Genomic DNA, 22694 nt, shown 5'->3' with positions numbered 1-22694 from the left:
AACATGATTCAGTGTCTTCAGATGAGAACCTCCACATATACCAAATGGACCTCAAATTCTCCATTTCTATTTATCACCTTTAATGGAATAGCTTCAATTTCAGAAGTATTCCAGTTAATAAGTGTCCCCCCCTTTTTTTTTTTCAAAAGCAATTACTCCTAAGGAGGTAGAATAGAGATAATGGTCATTCAGTTAGTAAATATTTATTAAGCATTTATTCTGGGCCAAGCTTTCTTCCATTTTTGGGATACATGATACTGAACAAAACACACACTTTATACCAGTTGTGAACAAATGACTTCTTATATTTTGAGTTCCTGTATTCCTATACACTTACTGCTTGCATGCTATATTGTACTCATGTTCATAGCAAAATACTGTTTCTGACCCCTCAGACAGGTGTTGTCAGGAAACTCACACTGACAGCTGTATCCCCTCAAGTTTATGGATGTACAGGACCAACGTAGAGTAGGGAACAAGAAAAAGAGATTCAAATATGGCCAGGAGGAGAGAGGACCATTCCACCATCACAAATGCTTACAAGATCAGCCAGCTTCCATCATGGTCCTTTCCGCAGGCACTGAGAAATTATACATAATCCTTCCTAAAGCTAGAAATTATTACTTAATATATTTATTTATATATATGTTTATAAAACTAACATATATATATAAGCTTAACACTTTGTGCCAAGTAAGTAGTTCTATTACAATTTAAGACTCTAATAATAAAATGCTCACAATAACTAACATTTATGAGCATATAATTGTCTAAGAGCTTATAAAGATTGTTTCATTTGATCTTGAGACTATCTCCACTATTCCACATTTAACAAAACTTGAGGAAGTTGTATTTTGCCAAAGTTTACATAATGAGTGGCAAAGCTAATTTTGACTCAGAAGAATCTTCTTCAAAAAGACTATGATCTTTAGCATTATATCATACTTAAACTGGTCACCAATCCTCAGAAATGTATATGAAATTTGTAATAATGGAAAATCCACACCAATAAAGCAAAACTCAAAGTGAATGACTAGTAAATATTATAATAAAAATGAGTTTTTACTACCAAATCCAAGTTTGTACTTCTTACCACACAAGCCAATAAATTGAGATGCAAGTTTTTAGGGCAAGGAATAGTGACTTTATTTGGGGAGCCAGCAGACCAAAGATAAGGTAGACTAGTGTCCCAAAGAACCATCTTGCCTGGACTTGGGTGCTAGTTTCTTTATAGAACAGAAAGGGGGAAGTGAGGCAGTAAAGTTTAAAAGGTGATACGGTGTTGCAAATATTTCCTGGTTCTGGCCAGACTCCAGAGGGCATGTGTTAATTTCTTATTTCCTGCAGTCATTCACAAGTGGGCCTGGTCAGGATGTTTCCTTGAGCCAAAGATATTTTAAGTTAATGCTCAGGCACTGGAGGCAGGGCTTTCAGAGATGGGCCGTTCTTTTTGTATACTTTAAGCTATAGGCAACCCCCCTTTAGTGATTAACTTGTAGCAAAAGCAATAGAACACAAAGGTCAAAGTAAAAGAAGCAGACCCACTATGAAGCCAGTTGTTCTTCCCTATCACGGGTCCTTTCAGTTTAGTGCATCTGTATAACAAAGTGAAAGTATGAGGAAATTGAGAATTAATTACTTCAGTATAGACTGGTCTGTAAATATCTTCAGAAGGCTAAGCTGTGCAATGCAAAATTTAAACAGAGCCATAAGCACATGGATGTATGAAAATATGCTTGTGCAAAGGTTAAGAGTTGAATGTTAGGAACAGAGTGATTGTATCTGGAAGAGTAAGAGACAATGGTTTGGGATATGGGGGAGGTTTTATTCTACACTCTTTCATTTTCTATAGAGTCTATTTTTAATAATTATTATTATCTATCATACAAATTTTATTTTAAAATTAAAATATTACATTAAAATTTCACAAGTAAGGCAAATGAAGTAAAGACAATAGTCAATATAGCATTAAATCTTTTAACCAATACAATACACAGAATGATGATTAAACACAAGAATCTGACAAAAATAAAACTAAGAATGAGAAAGCAATAAAAGTAAATGCAGAAATTCACTAAAACTAGTGCAACTATAAAAATTTCATTGATTAATTCATTACATATTATTTATTGACTCGCTGCTTAAAGCTTTCCACCCCTTTCCACCTCACCAAGTGCAGTAATCAACCAGATATTACAGGATGTATATTCAAACACAGAAACTGTCATTGTTTCTGAACATATAATTCAACGTCTAATTTAATTATTATAAATCCTTGATAGAAAAAGAACATTTGCATTAGATTTATGAAGACTTTTACATTCCAAAGAGATTGACCCTAATGCTAAATTCATTTCTTTGTGATGGATAATACCCTCATTCAATACTTGATCTGCCTTTTTTTCCCCAGAGCTTCTTCATAGCATTAGTCATCTCAGAATTTCATAGACAATAGATTAAAGGGTTCAGCATAGGGGTGATGACTGTAAAAAACATGCTTAATGATTTATCAATGGGGAAAGTCTTAGCAGGTCTCACATATATGAAAATACAGGGAACGAAAAAGCAGAAAACCACAGTGATGTGGGAATGACAAGTCTGGAGGGCTTTCTGCCTCCCTTCCTGACTAACTTTCTTTAGAGAATGCAAGATGACTCCATATGAGATGAGTAAGAACAGAAACACAATAGTACACATCAGTCCTCCACTGGCCACTACTATGAGGCCAATGACATAGTTGTCAGTACAGATGAGTATACATCACAGATAAAGTAGTCAATGGCATTGGGGCCACAGAATGGGAGCTAATAAATAGTACCAAGTTGAGTGACTGAGTGCAGAAAACCTCCAACCCAGGACACCACCAGCAGCACAAAGCACACCCTTTTTCTCATGATAACTAAATAATGCAAGGGCTTACAGATGGCCACATAGTGGTCATAGGCCATCACCAGCAAAAGGAAGACCTCTGATCCTCCAAAAATATGCTCTGTAAACAGCTGAGTCATGCAAGATTCAAGGGGTATTGGGTTTCCCCCCAAAATAAGTCTGAAATCAATCTGGGGGAAATAGAAGAGGAATAATTTACATCCATAAAAGAAGCTAACAAGAAAAAAGTACATCGGTGAACTGAGGGTCTTACTGACAGTAATTGTCATCAGAACAAGCAGATTGCCCACCATGGTCAAAATATAGAAGAACAAGAACATGACAGAAATGACTTTCTGCTCCTTTGGAATCTGTATGAGGCCCAAGAGGACAAAGTAAGTTATATTGTTCCTTGGTTCCATCTAGTCTGTACAGGAGCTGGCTTCACATATTAAAAGCATTTTACCTATAAAACAGGCAGAAAACTTTTAAATGCTTTATAAGTTTCATCTTTTATTTATCCATTCAATTAAAACAATGTGTGTGATGTATCTATTTGTGCCCAGTGTATTATAGTGCAGAGGTCTACAGATAACCACGTAGGGTCATAGGTGATGACGACAAGGAGGGCAATCCCTGAAGCTCCCAACAAAAGTTGAGTAAAGGGCTGTGTCATACAGCCACTGAGAACGAGAGAGTTTTTGAATCAGAGAGCAAATTAGCTAACATTTTAGGGATTATGGAAGATGAATAGCATGCATCTACCAAAGACATGTCAGCTTAGGGAGAAATACATGGGATAGTCCAAAGTTGGGTGTAGATGGTAGTAACCACAATGAGCAGGTTGCCCATGACAGTGACAATGTAGGAGATAAGTAACATGAAAAAAAGGATTTTCTGCATCTGATGATTCTGCTTAAATCCTATTAGAATGAATTCGGTCATATTCATCCTGCCTACTTTTACATCAGTGCTGAGTTGAATTCACAATTGGGGCATTAACCTGTAAAGACAACATTTTCAGTAGCAAGGTGACTTAATATATTGGGTTTTCAGATAATCCAAGACATTTTGATAATATGTTTTTTTCCTGTAGTGTATAAGTGGATAAGCAACATGATAAAAAAGAGTGAACAACTGATGCTGTTTAGTTCAGCTTCTTATAAAGATGCTCAAGTCCTTCAGCAGCTTGTCCCTGGGCCTTTATTGGAGGACATCTGGGCACAGGGAGCTCACAATACAGTAAATCTTACTACTTCTCAGCCAATAAGAGATGCTAAAATCTCTTCCTTAACTATTAAAATACTTGTACAACTGTTGATTCTGGTTCTGCACACTGTTGATATACAGAGTGAGTCTAATTCACCCCATTTAAAAGCCACTTAAATAAGTCTAAGAGGTATAGGCCTGTATCCCCCAGCGTAGGTCTGACTCACATTCCTGTTCAATAAAATTAAGTGAATAAACCCATTGGAAGACTTTCAATTCCCTCTGTGTTTTCTATTTTTCAAGCTAACTCCAAAACATAGCATTTACTCTCTTACTTCCAACAACAACAACAACAACAACAAAAACCCCCAAAAACTGAATAAACAGTTGGAATGTTAAAAATTATTTTTATTTCACCCACTGAGATCTCTCACTCTCTCTGGCATGAGCAGCTCTCTTTCCTGATCTCCTTTAACCAGTCCCCCTTCCCTCTGGCCAAGGAGTAGTATGAGCTGAACATTCCAGGGCAGGTGAGAAGAAAAGAGAAATATCATAGTGTTTATTGTCCTGGTCTCCTGTAGTAGTTTGTCAGTGGCTGGGTATATTTCACTGATGATGGTCTCCTTTGGATGGACCTTCTGGGTTCCTGTGATCTTTCTCTGAGGCCCTATTACGTTCATGTCTTCCTACTGTTATTAACCCTGTGGTCTTTATCATCCCCTCTTAGTTTCCCTCAACTCAATCCATACCTTGACAACTAAACATATTCAACTCATTTTAAGCTCCCATTTTGAGTATGCTGTTTCTTGTTAAAACTCCAATGAATGTAGAAATTTTGTGGTTTTTCCTTTGTAAAACTGTAAATGTGAATATAGTTTTCTCTTTATGTACGTTTACTGTGTTCATGAGGCATGTGTACTTCTTTTGAAGTATAGCTGCTAAATAAATGAAATTTTGCTTGGAGAAAATATTGCTAAAGGCAGAAATGCAACACAATCACAGAAAAATCTGTGTGTTATCTATAACATTCCTTTGGAGTCATGATTCTATGGGATTTATACATTTTACTAACCTTAAGCTGCTTTACAACTCTTCAAATTGTAGAAAACTGAAAATAATGCAAGTAATTCTTGTCCATAGAAATAGAGTGAGAAAGAGAGACAGACAGACCCTGCAGAGAGAATTCTGGATTCCTTTCAGCTATTCTTCAGAGTACTGATTAGTGCATGAATTTCAGGAAACTGCCTGAGGCTGGGGAAAGATTTAACCAGATGGACTACTGAGAAGAATGTTTGGTCCCCACACTGGACCTAAAATAATGCATATTCTCACCAGCTGGAAAAGCTCCTGGTTCACAAAGCCAGGGCACTGAGTTGAATACTTATGAAGATTTAGCATCAGTAGTGGCACATAATGTCCCAAGACTGAGCACTTCTCAAGACCTCCTCAAAAATCACATCAACAAGAATAAAAAAAAAATTCAATAGAATCAAATTAAGTACTAAATACTGTGTTCAGAATTTTGTGACTTTGTTAATGGGAAGCATTAATCTAATTATTTTCTTTGCCATACTTTGTTTCGTTCTAGTATAAGGGTTTTGCTGGATGCATAAAATGCATTAGAAATTGTCTTAATTTCTCCCTACTGTGAAACCATTTATGTAGGTTTGTACTATTTATAACTTGGTCTATAGAATTCATTGATTCTCAAAGTATGTGGGCATGAAGCTTTGTTTGGGAATGGTGGGATTTAGGTATTAAGCTATTCCAGCTTTTAATTATTTTTCCTTGTGTGTTTAGAAACTTGCGTTTTTATAGCAGTGGTCCATTTTCTCTTAGCTGGTGAGGACACTGTCATAAATTTGCTCATCATATCATTTTATTGTCTTTTTAAGCTCTGCCATGTCTGCAGTGATGAACCACTCTTCATTGCTGATTCTGATAATTGGTTCTTTTTTCTTATTTTTTCTTAATCTGTTTTCTAGGATCTTATCAATTATATTAAACTTTCAAAGAACCAAGTTTGGTTTTAAATATTTTCTCTATTTTCAATTAATTTCTATTATGATTTCTGTCTTCTATTTGATATTTCCTTTCTACAGTGTTCTTTGTGTTTATATTTATTATCTTTTTCTAGCTTCTTGGGACAGAAGCTCAGTTCATTCATTGTAACATTTCTTGATTGCCAATACTGCATTTAAGGTATAAATTTCTCTCTAAGCACTCCTTTAGCTGCATCCAGTTGATTTATATATAATAATATATATTAAATATAACCTTTTATATGTATACATACACTTCATAAATACATTTCATATATCTTTTATAGACATTTGCATTATTATCCCTGTGTTGAAAATGTACCTTTCAAAATGTTCAGTTACTTTAGATTTATATTGCTAAATTCATAATTGGAAGATGATATATTTTAGTTATCAGTTTCTAGTTGAATTACATTGTTACAAAATACATATGTAAAAAATACATATACATATACATAAATATGTACTCTATGATTTAAGTCCTTTGAAATGTATTGCAATTGTGTCATGGCCTAGTGAACAGTCTGCTTTGGTAAATGCCCCATGAGCACTTGGAGATTAATAGAATAGGCCCACAAATATTTTCTTTCCCTACTTCTACACTAACACAGATTCTATCAACTTGCTTCTCTGAAAATATATGACCAAGTATGTGATAAAATTGTTCTGCATTTGAAACAAGTTTTAAACAACTTGTTCTGAAATTAGCATTCATAATATTTTGGAAATCTGTTCAGATATCATCTTCAAAGACAAAGCTTAAACATATTTTCCTATTTTGAAGGTCATGATTTTTTAAAACATTGTTTTCATTGAGTTACAGTCAGTTTACAATGTTGTGTCAACTTCCAGTGTAGAGCACAATTTTTCAGGTATACATGAACATACATATATTCATTATTGCATTCTTTTTCTCTGTGAGCTACCATTGACCTTGTATATATTTCCCTGTGCTATACAGTATAATCTTGTTTATCTATTCTACATATGCCTGTCAGTATCTACAAATTTCATACTCCCAGTTTGTCCCTTCCCACCCCCCTCCCCCCTGGCAACCACAAGTTTGTATTCTATGTCTATGAGTCTATTTCTGTTTTGTATTAATGTTCTTTTCTTCTTTATTTTAGATTCCACATTTAAGTGATCTCATATGGTATTTTTCTTTCTCTTTCTGGCTTACTTCACTTACAATGACATTCTCCAGGAGCATCCATGTTGCTGCAATTGGTGTTATGTTGCCATTTTTATGGCTGAGTAGTATTCCATTTTATAAATATACCACTTCTTCTTGTTCCAGTCTCTGTTGATGGACATTTAGGCTCTTTCCATGCCTTGGCTACTATAAATAGTGCTGCTATGAACATTGGGGTGCAGGTGTCATCCTGAAGTAGGGTTCCTTCTAGATATATGCCCAGGAGTGGGATTCCTGGGTCATATGGTAATTCTATTCCTAGTCTTTTGAGGAATCTCCATACTGTTTTCCACAGTGGCTGCACCAAACTGCATTCCACCAGCAGTGTAGGAGGATTCCCTTTTCTCCAGAGCCTCTCCAGCATTTGTCATTTGTGGACATTTGAATATGGCCATTCTGACTGGTGTGAGGTGATACCTCATTGTAGTTTTGATTTGCATTTCTCTGATAATTAGTGATACTGAGCATTTTTTCATGTGCCTATTGATCATTTGTATGTCTTCCTTGGAGAATTGCTTGTTTAGGTCTTCTGCCCATTTTTGGATTGGGTTGTTAGTTTTTTTCTTATTGAATCATATTCGCTGCTTATATATTCTGGAGATTGAGCTTTTGTCAGTTTCATCTTTTGCAAAAATTTTCTCCCATTTCGTAGGTTGTTGTTTTGTTTTGTTTTGTTTTGTTTTATTTATGGTTTCCTTTGCTGTGCAGAAGCTTGTAAGTTTCATTAGGTCCCATTTGTTTATTTTTGCTTTTATGTCTATTGCTTGGGTAGACTGCCCGAGGAGAACATTTTTGAGATGTATGTGAGATAATGTTTTGCCTATGTTTTCTTCTAGGAGGTTTACTGTATCTTGTCTTATGTTGAAGTTCATGATTTAAACAAATTTTTATGTATTTTATTTCTGCCTAGACTGGACTTTTCCCTTTTGGTGATCTGACCTCAAGTTTTTAAGTTTTTTTTTTTAATGCCTCTCCTTGGGGAACATAGTCCTGTAAGTCTTGTTATACATTGTGATTATCCTGGTGGCATCTCTGGAGATAGAGTCTAACATCAAAATTATGATTAAGGTCCCATTGAATTTAATTAGATAAGAATCACCCTTGGAATGACTCCATAACATGTCCAGTAGTTCAAATGTAGATGAAGGGTTTACAGATCTTTGCTCTTTCCTTACATGACAGACATTCACGAACTGAAATGCTGGACTCTGAACATAATAAAGTATGTATATGTAATCATTCTCCATTTTTCAGGAAACCCAAAATTCAACAATGCTGTATCAAGGCAGGGCAGTATAACTGATTGAGAATCAAAAGATTGCAAAAGCTATTTCTGTATTTCACTTTTATTGGTATAAGTCACAAACAGAAACATTCTTATGTAAACAATTCATACATAATTTGTTTTCTCTCCAACCAAAATGTTGAATTAACATTAGTTGGTGATTCAGACAAATCCTGCCAACAATTATTATTTTACTTCTCTGTTTAGAATCAAGATTCAGAGATCTTTAGTAATAGGCCATTGATACTCATTTTGAAAACCCAAATTTTCTGAAAATGAATATTTTTCTGAATGACTGAGATAAGTTAGATTTCTGCCTGCATGGAATGAGTTGGTCACATGGAAACAGTTCCAGGTCCAGTGACGGTACATGTATCTTGCTCTCCATGATGGCATCAGTGGGTAAAGGACAAAGGAGAAGGCAGAGAATCCAGAATATGGATTGAGTGGCTTTCTCCTTGTGCAGGTAACCCAGGAAGGGTATTTGTATGCAAGATTCTGCACTAAGCTTTACATTTGCCAGAGTACAATGGTGGCATGAGAGTTCAATCTTTTAAAGGTTCTCCTTTGTGATTTTCAAAATCAACCATGTTAGCAATCCTTTATGATCACTAAAGTATATGGAGATTGAGTCTATTCTATAATACTCTTCCTAAATAGTTTTGTATTACACTCTCTAACATAAAGAGACGTTCTTTAACATAAAGTAGTCTTAGAAACTAATTTCAAGTGTAACTAATTTGGGATATTTTTATGGGGAGATATTTGCAAATCTGATGATAGTCTCAATCAATATGTTTTCTAAACATTGTTTATTAATCTGTAAAAAATTAAAAGATGATATAGCCTCTGAAGACCTTGATTGAGTGGCTTTCAAGAATCCAAAATAATACTGTAGTAAGCAAGCCATTACTTCAATTCCCACTTTTCTGTTCCCAGCCTCAGTGTACTGACATACGCTTGTTGGACATTTAGATGTCTTTTTCCTTTAATTGTTTGTATTTTTTAATTTATTTTATATTTTATTTTTATTTTGTGCATAAATTGTTTTGAGATTTTTGTCTATTTTAGACATTAACTCTGTGTAGAACCTGTAAAATGTAAATCTTTCACTAAACTGCCTTTGTCTATTTACATTTTGGTATCTTTTCCTAAAACCTTAAAAACATTTTTGAAATTGTTAAATATATCTCTTTGGGATTTAAATGATTGGTTAAGAAGTTTCTTCCAACCCTAGATTGGAGATCATTTCCTTAATGACTGGAAATTAAAATGAAGTAAATTTTTCTTTCCTTTTTTATTAGAACTTCAACCAATTTACATTTTTGTATAAGGTATTAGCTATATATACAATTTAATTAGCTTCCAGATGGAAAGCTAATTGTGGCAACTCATTTACTTAATAATGTGTTCTTGCCCCCCATATGTCTCTAAATTACTTGCCACTTCATTAGACTGAAAGTTTTTTGAGATTAAGGAGGATATTTTAATCAGCCTTGTACTACAATCACTGAAAGTACTGGAACATAATAAACCATACTGCCTATTTCTTGATTGAATAAACACATTATCTAAGACTTCAGAAAATCCCTAGGAACAATTATATTACCAGAAAATTTTTCCCTGAACACTGAAATAAAACATACAGAAGATTCTATGGAACAAAGGAGGAATGTGACTGAATTTGTCCTCTTGGGGCTCACTCAGAGCCCCCAAGGTCAGAAAATATTATTTGTTGTGTTCTTGCTCATCTACATGGTGACAATGGGGGTGACCTCTTCATTGTTGTGCCTTTAGTGGTGAGCCTGACCCTGGATTCCCCTATGTACTTCTTTCTTGGCTACTTATTATTTATGGATGCTGCTTATTCTACTACAGTCACCCCAAATATGATTCTAGATTTACTCTGTAGGAACAAAACCATTTCCTTCCAAGCTTGCATGACCCAGCTTTTTCTAGGGCACTTTTTGGGTGGTGCTGAAATTTGTCTTCTGGTGGTCATGGCTTATGACCATTATGTGGCCATCTGTAAACACCTGCATTATTCAATGATCATGAATAAGCAAGTGTGTGTTCTGCTGCTGCTGTTGGCCTGGGTTGGTGGGTTTTTACATGCTTTAGCTCATCCTCTCTTTGTTTATAACCTTCCCTCCTGTGGCCCCAATATCATTGACCACTTCGTCTGTGACACGTACCCCTTGTTAAAACTTTCCTGCTCTGACACCTACACCATTGGCCGCACTGTGGTTGCCAATGATGGGAAGATCTGTGTGGTCATCTTTATGCCCTTACTCATCATCTATGGGATCATCCTGCACTTCCTGAAGAATCTTAGTCGGGAAGGGAGGCACAAAGCCTTATCCACCTGTGGCTCCCACATTACTGTGGTGGCCCTCTTCTTTGTCTCCTGTACCTTTATGTATGTGAGACCTCCTTCTACCTTACCCATTGATAAATCCTTGGCCATGTTTTATACCATTATCACCCTTATGTTGAATCCTCTAATCTACAGTGTGAGAAATGGAGAGATGAAAAATGCCATGAAAAAGCTCTGGACAAGAGTAAGAAAATGAGACACTTATTTTCTTATTTTATGAGAAAATATTATCACTTATTTTCAATGACAAATTGCTATTTCAGGAAAGCCATGTATGGCTATTTACCTGTAGTAAATGTCTCTTCAGGTTTAATAACTTGGGCATGATGAAAAACGTTATTTTATGAATACTTCCAATGACCTAAATATACTTTTAAGATTTTCATAATTTCCTAGTTCAAATGTGTGTGTATATATATATTAAATATATATAAAATTTGAAATACATTTTTAAGATTTTCACCATTTCTTAGGGAAACATACAACTTTTGGATGTAAAGTGTCTCACTCATGAATATAGATTTATATTCTATATGATGAGTTAACCTACAGCTTATATAGCAAATTTATTTCAGTTAGTGAAGGATTTTCTTTTGTTTCTCTCTTAAATGATGTACTCTTTCTCAGAATTAATAACTCATTACAGTACTCAAAAAATAGTAGAAGAGATATGACACAAACATTTCATTCACTCCTCCCCACACAAAGACAGCCCATATTAGTATTTAAAGCATGTATCTTCCCTTTGTATCTACAAGTACATTACATATATTAATTTGCTTGTATTGCTTACCATATTAACATCAAAAAATGAAGTTTCAGTGTTGTAATAGTAGTCATAAGGAGGCTAAGTTTATAAAAATGTGAATGAACAAGGTATATATGCAGAAAAGAACCAATCCTTACTTATTTTCCCAGTTGAGTAATCATATTATCTTCTCATATGAAGCAGATTTGTTTGGAGTTATATTTTCATAGAGATGACCCATTAATCTTCCCAAATAGTTTAAAATACTTGATCATACCTCTGCTATTTTTTAATATCTCCATATCCTTTTTTGCTTATGTTTCATAAACCCTATAGAGACCCAGTCTCTTCCTTCTTGTGCAAATTTAGCATTAATGATAATCCATGAGATAAAAACATGCATTTTAGAACTTTGCCCCAGATGTTTTGGGTGATATCATTGTTAAGAAAGATGCTGACAATATATGCTCTTCTTATCTCTGTTGTTAATGAAATACAGTTTTCTAGGTAATACAGGAGCCAGAATATATTGTTTTGTTTGATAGACATCATTCATAAAATCCTCTCTATCTGTGAATGAGGCTAGAAACATAATATTATCTGCCTCTAAATGGTCAGAAGTATGTGCTCAAAGTGTAACACGTTCTGCTCACCACACAATAGGCCAGTACATTGGGAGGCCTGGTGTTGGGTCTAGGATAATGACTGTCTTTGGAAAGCCAGCAGGCCAAGAAGATGAAGACTAAAGTCTTAGAGAATCATCATACCCAAGTCACAATTCAGGCTCCTTTTATACTAAGAAGGGAATAGGGTGTGGACCTCCAACAAGACAAATTCTATTCTCTATTCTGCAACTATTTATCTCTATATGAATGGAAAAGTGTTATACCCTTATGGGCCATCTTGTATATTTCAGGCTGTAGGCAACATTCATTTATCGACATGCAGACCAACAAGACTAAGCACAGGACACAGAGCACAGGGTTAGCACTAAAGGAGCAGATCTAACCTAGAGTCATCTATCTGTTCTTCCCTATTACAAAAGAAGTCTGTTATTCTGCCTCCATTATTTAGTCTGGATCCATGAGGAGCTCATTCTTTGGGGCAATGCATGATTTTCACTAGTAAATCACAGTGTATGAAAAACAGTGTATTGTGATTTCTATCCCTATTACAGAAAAAATTCTTATGTTATCTTAGTCTTCACAAATACAACACTATTCACCAGATAATATGAAGCATTTTAGTTTATGAGCACTTATGTAATTTATTCCTCCACTTTTGGATGCTGCAGTAGACTGAGGATTTGTGTCCCTCTTCAAAATCATAAGTTAAATTCTTTATGATGTGGTCATATTTGGAGGAGGGCCCTGTGAGAAATGATTAGATCATGAAGGTCAGGTTCTCATGAATGAGATAAATGCCTTTATAAAGAGACCCCATCAGCTCACTTGACCCTTCTGCCATGTGAGGACTCAGCCAGATACAGAATCCGCTGGCACATTAATCTTGAAATTCTGAGCCTCCAAACCTGTGAAAAATAAATGTTTATTGTTTAAGTGTTAGGTATTCTGTATTAGTAGCCCAAGTGGACTAAGACAGAAATTTAGTGAACTTTCAAATCTATGTAGTCATTTCAAGTTATGTGATAAAAGCCTTTACAAATTATCTCTTTTTATTGGGCTGTAATCTATCTGAAGTCAGGGGAAGTTATTTGTCTTTCTGTTCTGTTTCTTGCACAATATATGGGACATAGAATCCACTATATAGACACTATCCATTGCTTTAATTCTTGATCTATTGGAGAGTGAATTTTTTCTGATAAATTTTGATGAACACTTTCTAGGTTAAATTATAGATGTATGTGTATATAATTTACTATGAATACTTATTCTTTGAAATTTGCTAAAAACTTTTACTTTTGTGTTATAATTATGCGTGTTACTATATAAATATGTTATTTTAATATTCTTTTACTTTTTGCTATGTTCTATACTTGGAAAATCCATATTCTTCCAATTATTCTATAAATTTTAATCTTTACTTAAATATTAACTTTTCAAACATTTTTTTTACCCACTTAAATTTTTTTTTGTTTATGATGGGGAAACATCTAAGCCCAAACAGGAAAATAATCTGCCAACATAATTATTAATTTTGGTAATCATTTGAAAATTTTCTACTTAGTAGGTTGGGATTTACACCAATAAGAAGATTTAAATTTGGGGTACTTTCTCCTTTTTCTCCCTTTTTCCCCTCCTCCCCTAAACTTTAGTGTCATTTTACAAAGTTTGAAAACTTCTCATTAAAATATATGTAGAATGTTAAGAGTGTACATTTGTTTTAAGGAAAATTACATGTGTTAATATCTTATTTCCCATTCTGAATAAGATATATTGTGAAAGATTTGTTAATGTCTTAATACAAATTTATAACCATCTCTATAGAGTGTAAATAAATCTTACCTTGTGATTTCTTATTTAAAAACAGGACTCTCTTATTTACATTTGATTCACATTTTCAATGAGCTGGTCAGGAAGGGCTTAATATTTTTTCCTGGCATGAACTATGGCACAATCCTCAAAGTCAAGGAAATATAGTTAGTGGGTAGAAAGACCTCCAAATTGAAAAACTCACCAAATGTGTGAATCATTGCCTGCTAATTGAGAAAGAATTCTCAGTAGAGACAGAGGGACAAAGTGAAAAGTTGCTTTATTTCTAGGAAAGAGAAGGGTCAAAAAAAAAAAATCACGTGGGGAGCTGTCAGCCAAGTAGCCTGTTAAGAAAGCTCTAGCCCCTGAATGGGTCACAGGGTCTTTTATTTAAAGGCTCTGTCATCGTTATCTTTATTTTGGAAGTACCAATCACTTTCTATTATAGGCTCTTTCCTCCCATGGAAGTCAGCCCTAAAACAGAAACTTCAGTGGAAAAAGAAGAAAGAAAGAGATACTGGAGTGTGTCCTTGGGATGAATGCAGCAGTTGTGGAACATAAACGTCTTGTTGCATGGCTATGTTCTTGCGACCTAGGAGCCAGCTGTGGGATAAGAGAAAAAGTCCTATTTTTCAACAGCCTGGCATTTCTTCCCCTTGTTGATAATCAGCTAGACTCAGTAAGCTGTCTGATTACCTCTCTGAATATGTCAGTATCCAAACATTAATATGCCTGTATCCAAAATACACAAGTATATATCCCACCACATACTCAGATCTGGATCCAACTTCATGTGAATCTCTATGACCACATGTATGTGCACATTCAATGAAATGTAGGTCTACATCCAACTACACTTATGTGTGTGTATATGTGAACACTCTGAGTTGATATATGACAACACATGGATCAATATTTGATTGGCAACATGAATGCATTTGTATATGTATATGCATATGTATTTGATGTGATCTCCCACAGGCTTGTATCTGTCTACACACAGGGTATCTTGCCATTTGCTTGTCTGTATCTGATTATACATGAATTTAGTCAGGACTTGACTGAACAATTCTGGTTTTTGTGTGTGTGTGTGTGTGACATGCACTGAAGTCACATTCTGGCATTCTTCTGATTGCTGTGCTTTAAGGAGGGTCCAAGATGATTTGACTTATATGAATAGTGCCGTGGCAGGGATAACTATAAGGTTCTTCTGGGTCTCTTTCTTCTCCATGTAGATGTAGGGTAATGTAGACAATGTTTGTCCAGTGAGGTTGTCAGACTTATAAAATGGCAGCTCAGGGCTCCCAGAGAGAGGAGGCAAAAGCTATCAGATCATTAATTCTCATCCCATCACGACACAAGATTCAAGTCCAGGATATCAAGTTTAAAATTCAGACTAAACTTTATAGCTAATTATACAATCAAAGAATGAAAAGGTAACTTATGGATTGGGAGAAAATATTTGCAAATTATATATCTCATAATGCATTAATATATAAAATATATAAAGAACGTTTACAACTAAATTAAAAAGAACACTTGATTTAAAATTGAGCAAAGCACGTGAATGGACATTTTTTCCAAAGAAGACATACAAATGTCCAATAGGAACATGGGAAATTGAACAACATCGCTAATCAACAGGGAAATGCAAGTCAAAACCACAATGACATGTTATCTTACACTCATTAGGATGGCTAGGTGAAATATATAGCAGACGACATATTTTGGTGAAGATGTAGAGAGAATAGAACCCTACTGCACTTTGGTGGGAATATACGTTTTTTCTGCCACTATGGAGAACATTATGGAGATTTTGCAAGATATTAGAAATAAAACTACTGTATGATTCACCAATACTATGTGTGTGCATATATATCCAAAATATGAAACCAAGAATCTGAAGAGATACCTGTACGCTCATTTTCCTTGCAACATTAATTACAAAATGAAACCATTGCAGAAATAAATGCAGTCTACCATCCCTGGATATAATTGCAGAATGGAATTATTTAATTATTTTCATCAATATTATGCTAACCTAATTCAAAAACTGACACAAGATACAGCCACTTTGAATGAGCACTGTAAACTTTACACAATGTGAAGTGCCAATATTATAATAGGGTTCAAAATGATCATTTAATTGTACATCTGAAAATAATATTTAAAATTATGATTTGCATGAATAGTAGATTGGTTTAAAAACAAAATATTATACTAAAACATTTAACGCAGATAGTTACTCAAATGATTAATTCATGCAATAGCAAATATTCAGACAATATAAAGCTCATTTGTTTCAAATGCCTAACTTCATAAATGGCCAACTTATTTTTTTTCTCTTGTCATAGTATTTTTTCTTCATGTAGACTTAAGGGAGAGTTCAAAATGAAAAATGAATGCTCTAAGAGTTCTCCTCTGAAGTTCAGTTAAGTTATGAGAAATAATTGGGTTGTTGGCAAAATCTAATGGTGGTGAAATACCCCTGAGGTCCAATCATCTACAGCTGAGAAACTTCACCTAACTGGCCTACAAATAGGAAATGTAGCAGCACTTTTAAGCTCCAAGAGAAAGGCCTTATCCAGAGGAACTAGTTATAAATGAGAAAAGGCACTTACTATAGCTGAGCTGTTTGGCATTTTTAATCTTACAACTTCACTGCTTTCTTGGCGAGCTAACATCTGCCTTGGGCTCTCACCAGGGAGTTAAGTCTGACAAGTTTGCAGGTAAGATTTTTTTTCTCTCCAGGAAATCATATTTTAATAGACGCTCAGGATTAAATGGCTCTTTCAAATTATGCAATCACCCCTCTTCCTCACCAATCTGAGATTTCAGTCCCTCTTCGGCATGCAAAATATTAAGAAAGATCAACTCAACTACAATACTACTGATTTAGAAGTAAAAATACTTGGGGTATTTTTTCCTATTGAGATATATTTAAATTAGAAGAATAGCACAATTAGTTAGAATTAAAATAGAATAGCTATATAACTCAAATTTCCATTCACAATTTTCCCACTTTATAAAATACAACATCAGAATTTTCCTATGATATTGTACCATTTTCAAAAATACGTCTTTTAAAAACTGCACAAGTCAAAGGGATGTACTGTATTTTAATAACCATTTCTCCAATGTTGAACATTTCATGTAATTTCTAAGTTTTCCATACCTCTTAATAATTTTGTTGAACATATTTGTAAATAAAAGGTTTTAGCCTTTAAAATATTTTCATTTAGAATTTAACCCTATAAAGAATACTGCAGTGCCAAAGAGAAAAGAAAAATAATACTTATTTCTTCATAGTCATTTCTAAATCACATTTATTAGTTATGTATAATTCTTACTTTATATAAAATCATCTCTTTTCTGATCTGCTGGGGAGTCAGCCACAGAATAAAAGAATGCAATGAAGCTGCTGTTCTTTGTTTCCACATATGTATAAAAATTTTCATATTGTTTAATTAAAAAATAAAGGTCTTTATTTATTTATCTTTGAAAGGAAAAGACATTTTCTGCAGAATACATTGTATTATATTTATGATTTTTATTTGGGAAATTTATGGTTGCAAATTTCCTCATTCCATTACTATTGCAGTATTCTGTAACCAGGAATGGTGGATGATGGATGCTGTGGGAAGATGGGAGAAGGAGACATGAGGATGCCTGTAGCAGAAGCATAAAGGGATGGGCAGGTCATACATCATGGAGGGATGAGTTGCTGCTGTTTGGTAATAAAATTTCAGGGAAGGGATTACTAAAGTTGTTTCACTAGGGAACTTTCTATAATTTTATGTAAACACACATACATTAACATACACTAACATACACAATGTCTAGTAAATGTTTGTTGAATGAGTGAACTTGTAATAGGTACTTACAGTAATAGATTTTATGTGTGTTTGTATTGTGTATGTATATATGTTTATGTGTATAGTCCATACATATCTATCTTATCTAGCAAACTATTACTTTTTGTTGCCTATGTTAAATTTTTACTTTTAGAATGAAAATAAGGATTTCTTTGCTTGACAGATACTCACATACTGAACTTTTATGCAATAGTTTTTTATCCAAGTCTTCTGAAGCTATAAGTTTATTGAATATGACTGTCAAAATATATGTGGAACATAATTTGAAAAATAAAAAAACATGGATTAACAAACCTTATGAATATCTTGAAAATAAAATTACCTAAAAACATACTCATTCTTAGAGGCAATTAATACTTTCATATTGTCCCATAGAGTATGCCATAAAATATTAATGTGGTATGCAGCTTCTTTTCAAACATTTGCTTATGATTTTTATAAAGTAGAGAGTAATGATAAACAGAGCAGAAGGATAAGAACACTTGGATTCTTGGTAGGTCTAAGGTCTGGGGAAGCAGATATATTCTTACCCATGGAGAATGACAATTCACCAAGTATTTACTCATCACCTAACAGGTTTCAGGCAGTGCAGACATTATGCCAGGCACTATGGTAGGTGTGGTGAGGAAACACACCTGAATAGCTTACATGTTCTGGCAGGTACCAGGGAGAGTGTGTTGCCAATGACTTACATACATTTCTCTAAATGGCCTGCTTATGGGAAATATGTATTCATGGTGTCTTTCCACAGTTAGAGCTGAGGGTTCAAATGTGAATTTTCATTGAAGAGGAAATACCTCTTACCTGTGTGCAGCACCTCTTAGCTTAAAAGATCCATCTGTGAATTATAGTTTGTAACCTCACAGACACAGAGGAGGGCTCAGAACCATGGGACACAGAGAGGACTCAGAAGAGTCACATGGAGCTGGAGCCAGATGGAGAATCCAGATCTCATGTAGACAACCCAGGGTTTTCTCAGTAAATTTGCCATCAAATGTTGCCTTAAGATGTTTTACAGGTGACAGGTATTAGGTGTCTGAAGAAATGGAAACATCATGAAGGAAGTAAGAGAGAACTGAAACAAGGACTGAGGGAGGAGTGTCAAGGACGTGCTCCACAGGTACAGTGACTGCTCTGTTTTTGTACCAAGAAATTCAGACCACAATCCTTTCATGATTAATGGGTATTCTTCTTTATCCTTCGTGGGTAATTCAGGCCCCAGGAAGGTGTTACTGGCTGAATGGATCTCCTCACCCCTCCCAACAATGTGACTGAGTTTGTTCTCTTGGGACTCACGCAGAATCCACACCTGCAGAAAGTACTCTTCATTGTCTTTTTGCTCATTTTCCTATTTACCCTGCTGGCCAACCTGCTCATGGTCATCACCATCTCCCTCAGCCCTTCGCTTTCAGCCCCCATGTACTTCTTCCTCACTTACTTGTCCTTCATAGATGCCTCCTTCACCTCTGTCACAACTCCTAAAATGCTCATTGACCTGCTGTACCAGAGGAGAACTATCTCCTGGGGTGGCTGCCTGACCCAGCTGGCTTTGGAACACTTCCTGGGAGGGTCAGAGGGCATCATCCTCACTGTCATGGCCTATGACCGCTACGTGGCCATCTGCAAGCCCCTGCACTACACGGCCATCATGAGACAGCATCTCTGCCAGCTCCTGGTGGTGGTGGCCTGGATTGGGGGGATACTGCATGCCATTGTACAGGTTCTTTTCATGGTCAACTTGCCCTTGTGTGGTCCCAATGTGATTGACCACTTCATGTGTGATCTCTTTCCACTGTTAAAACTTGCCTGCAGGGACACGTACAGGCTTGGAGTGGTGGTGGCAGCTAACAGTGGGGGCATGTGCTTACTCATTTTTTTCATGCTACTCATCTCCTACATAGTCATCCTGTGCTCCCTGAAATCCTGTGGCTCTGAAGGACGGCGCAAAGCCCTCTCTACATGTGGCTCCCACCTTACAGTAGTGGTGCTCTCTTTTTTCCCTTGTGTATTCACCTACATACGTCCCGTGGCCGCCTACCCTGTGGACAAGTTGGTGAGTGTGTTCTACTCAGTCCTCACTCCCATGTTGAATCCTATCATTTACACAGTGAGAAACACAGAGGTGAAAAATGCCATGAGGAGTTTGATAAAGAGGAGAGTAACTTAGGCTGTTCATGATAACAAGAAACTGATGATTTATATACATAGGGAGGATTATACCTATTGTAAATTGTACAGAAAAACTAAGAAATTTTGCAGATCATTGACAGAAAAAAACAGGGGCCCACAAACTAGCATCCATTGATCATTTAATATTTGCTAGGCATTTATTATACATTTTGATAAATTGTGATGTACTTTACAAGGATTCAATGTTTATGATCATAGCTGCAGAATAGCCAACGGAGAGAACAACTATAAATCCCTAGTTTGATGATTGTAAAGTATATTTTTCTCCAGAGTCTTATTGCTACTTTACAAAATTCTTTATATATGTTACTTGGGTGAAATAAGTTTTTCCATAGGGCCTTGATCTCAGAATTTCTTCTATGTTTGCTTAGCCTGTGGTAGAGCAAATAACGGATAGAAACTTTTAGATACATGGGGGAGCAACAGTTGTGTGAAGTACTCACTGCTCAGAAATTTTTTCTGCACTATGAATTGACCAAAAGCAAAGAGATAGACACCCACGAAAGGAGAATGAATAATTCAAATTCTATCTCTTTTTATTTTCCTGATGCACAAAAATAAACCAGAAATTCTGAAATTAGTCTTAATTCCTCTTCAGTACCCTTAATGGCTGATAGTTTTTCTTGAATATAAGAGAAATATTTTCTTTCTGCATACCAAGACTTGGGGAGGCATTTGAAACCAAAGTAAATATTTGTGTATCCAATCTCAACAAAAAAGCCCAAGGTTAGAGGAAAACACATCTGCCTCCAAATTGGATCTGTTCCTGTTTTCTAGGCTTAGCCCTGCCAGCTCTGCACCTTTTGGGAAACAATGTTGCCTTTAGCCTGAAATAGACAGGAGAGCCTATTCTCTGGGCTCTGGCCTGTCAGGATGTTAGCTCTTCTTCCCTTATGTAGAGATGGCAAGTTGCAAAATGGAGAATAACTTTTGTTTTTTGGAGGTTTATAGGGATACCATGGCCTGACGCACATGGATGGCTGCAAGAATGAATTCCTGCAGCAAGAAGCATGCAATAACCAACCACAGCCCCTCACCTGTTTTTGTTTTGTTTTGTTTTGTTTCTTTCTTTCTTTCTTTTTTTTTTTTTTGTATAAAAGAAGCCTGTATTCTGACTGGAGGAGGATGGTCCTCTAAGACATTAGGCTGCCATCCTCTCAGTCAGCTGGCTTTCTTAACAAAGTTGCTATTCACTGCCCAACACCCTGTCTCCCAATTTATTGGCCTGTCATGTGGAGAGCAGAAGGAGTTTGGACTCAGTAATAGGTCTGGCACATATTTTTGCATTAAATAAACAACTTGTTATCTATTAGGCATATTCGCTTTAGTTGATTCACTCATGTGCTAAGCTAGTAGTTCCATTATTAACGTCCCCAGTTTACAGAGCAGCAAATCAAAGCCAAGAGAGGGTTACCAGCTTGCTTGCCCCACACCTCACAAGCTTACCCTGAAAGTGCTTCAGGAGCACCGGCATGCTGCTGCCTCTCAACAGTTTCAGCTACAAACTCCCAGTCCAGATCTTACAAACTCAGTCTTACTTTCTTTGAAATGACACATGTCGGTTGTATGTTGATGTGTTTACATCTATAGAGAAAAAAATACCATCTGCAGTCTTGATGATTCATGTATCCTTCAAGAAGGTGTAGCCTTGTCTCACATGTAGCCGTGCAGTTCAGCCTGCACATTTTTCCCTTTGTTTGAAAGGCTCGTTATGCCACTTCACTTTTAAAACAGACCAACATTAGTCTGGTAATAAATATTTTTAAGTAAAAGAAAAAAATCCCCTTCCAGTTTCTTCCTGTTAGAGAAAACAAGTACTAATGTTGGTCTTCAGAAAAGCTAAGTGGCTAAAGTGAACTTCTGGAAAGTGGGGTTCCCTGCAACGCCCCTCTGTGTATGTGGAGAACACTGGCAATTCCACATTGTTACCTAACTCTGTAAAGCAGAGCGTCTCTGACTGCAACACTCCTGCACATGTGCTTCTCACAAACATCCCTTTCTCAAACTCAGTCATCAAATGGAGATACTTCTTCCACAATTTGACCACACAGTAATGTAAGAGAATTGTCCTGTGGTGGCTGCACTTACTAAGGTGTGCATGGCTTTCTCAAATTCATAGGAAACAGAACATTTTCCCACAAAGTCTAGGCCTGAAAGCACCTATTAAAATGGTCATGTTTACAATTGCTGCTGAGAACTAAACATTTCAACAGAATCTAGATTAAATGGTATAGGTTCATTTTGTCTTATGAGTGTTACACAGAAGATGAGAGTAATCCAGGGGTAAAGATAGAAAAAGTGTTGATTAAATGTTGTTTCTATTCTAGGAACAGATGGAGGATTTGAAGGGGGAAACTAAGCCAGTGACTGTGTCTTAGGGGATACACCAAGGGCTCAGTGCAGGGGTGAGAAGATTAGTGAGGCACAAGTTACAAATAGTCAGCAGTGAACTTGGAAGGTGTAAGGCAGCCTGTTG

The 22694-nt window shown here is 35.8% G+C and overlaps 1 protein-coding gene and 2 pseudogenes across 1 annotated transcript; 2 read left to right on the top strand and 1 right to left on the bottom strand.

The window, feature by feature from the left end:
* Positions 1-2278: 2278 nt before the first annotated feature.
* LOC116149745 (olfactory receptor 4A47-like) lies at positions 2279-3093 on the bottom strand (annotated as a pseudogene).
* Positions 3094-10252: 7159 nt separating this feature from the next.
* On the top strand, positions 10253-11169 carry LOC116149746 (olfactory receptor 4A47-like; annotated as a pseudogene).
* Positions 11170-19268: 8099 nt separating this feature from the next.
* Positions 19269-20280, top strand: LOC116149747 (olfactory receptor 4C13). The gene has a single exon (XM_031441673.2). It carries the CDS (start codon positions 19269-19271, stop codon positions 20193-20195), a length of 927 nt encoding a protein of 308 aa, XP_031297533.2. The 3' UTR covers positions 20196-20280.
* The last annotated feature ends 2414 nt before the right edge of the window (positions 20281-22694 follow it).

The sequence above is a fragment of the Camelus dromedarius genome, chromosome 28 (assembly GCF_036321535.1).
Source record: "Camelus dromedarius isolate mCamDro1 chromosome 28, mCamDro1.pat, whole genome shotgun sequence".
Classification (NCBI taxonomy): Eukaryota; Metazoa; Chordata; class Mammalia; order Artiodactyla; family Camelidae; genus Camelus; species Camelus dromedarius.
Note: the sequence above shows the minus strand (reverse complement) of the source record. Positions and strands in the feature narration are given on the sequence as shown.

Excerpts from the sequence above, each read along its gene's own strand:
- LOC116149747 (XM_031441673.2), top strand. The coding sequence starts at position 19,269 with ATGGATCTCCTCACCCCTCCCAACAATGTGACTGAGTTTGTTCTCTTG.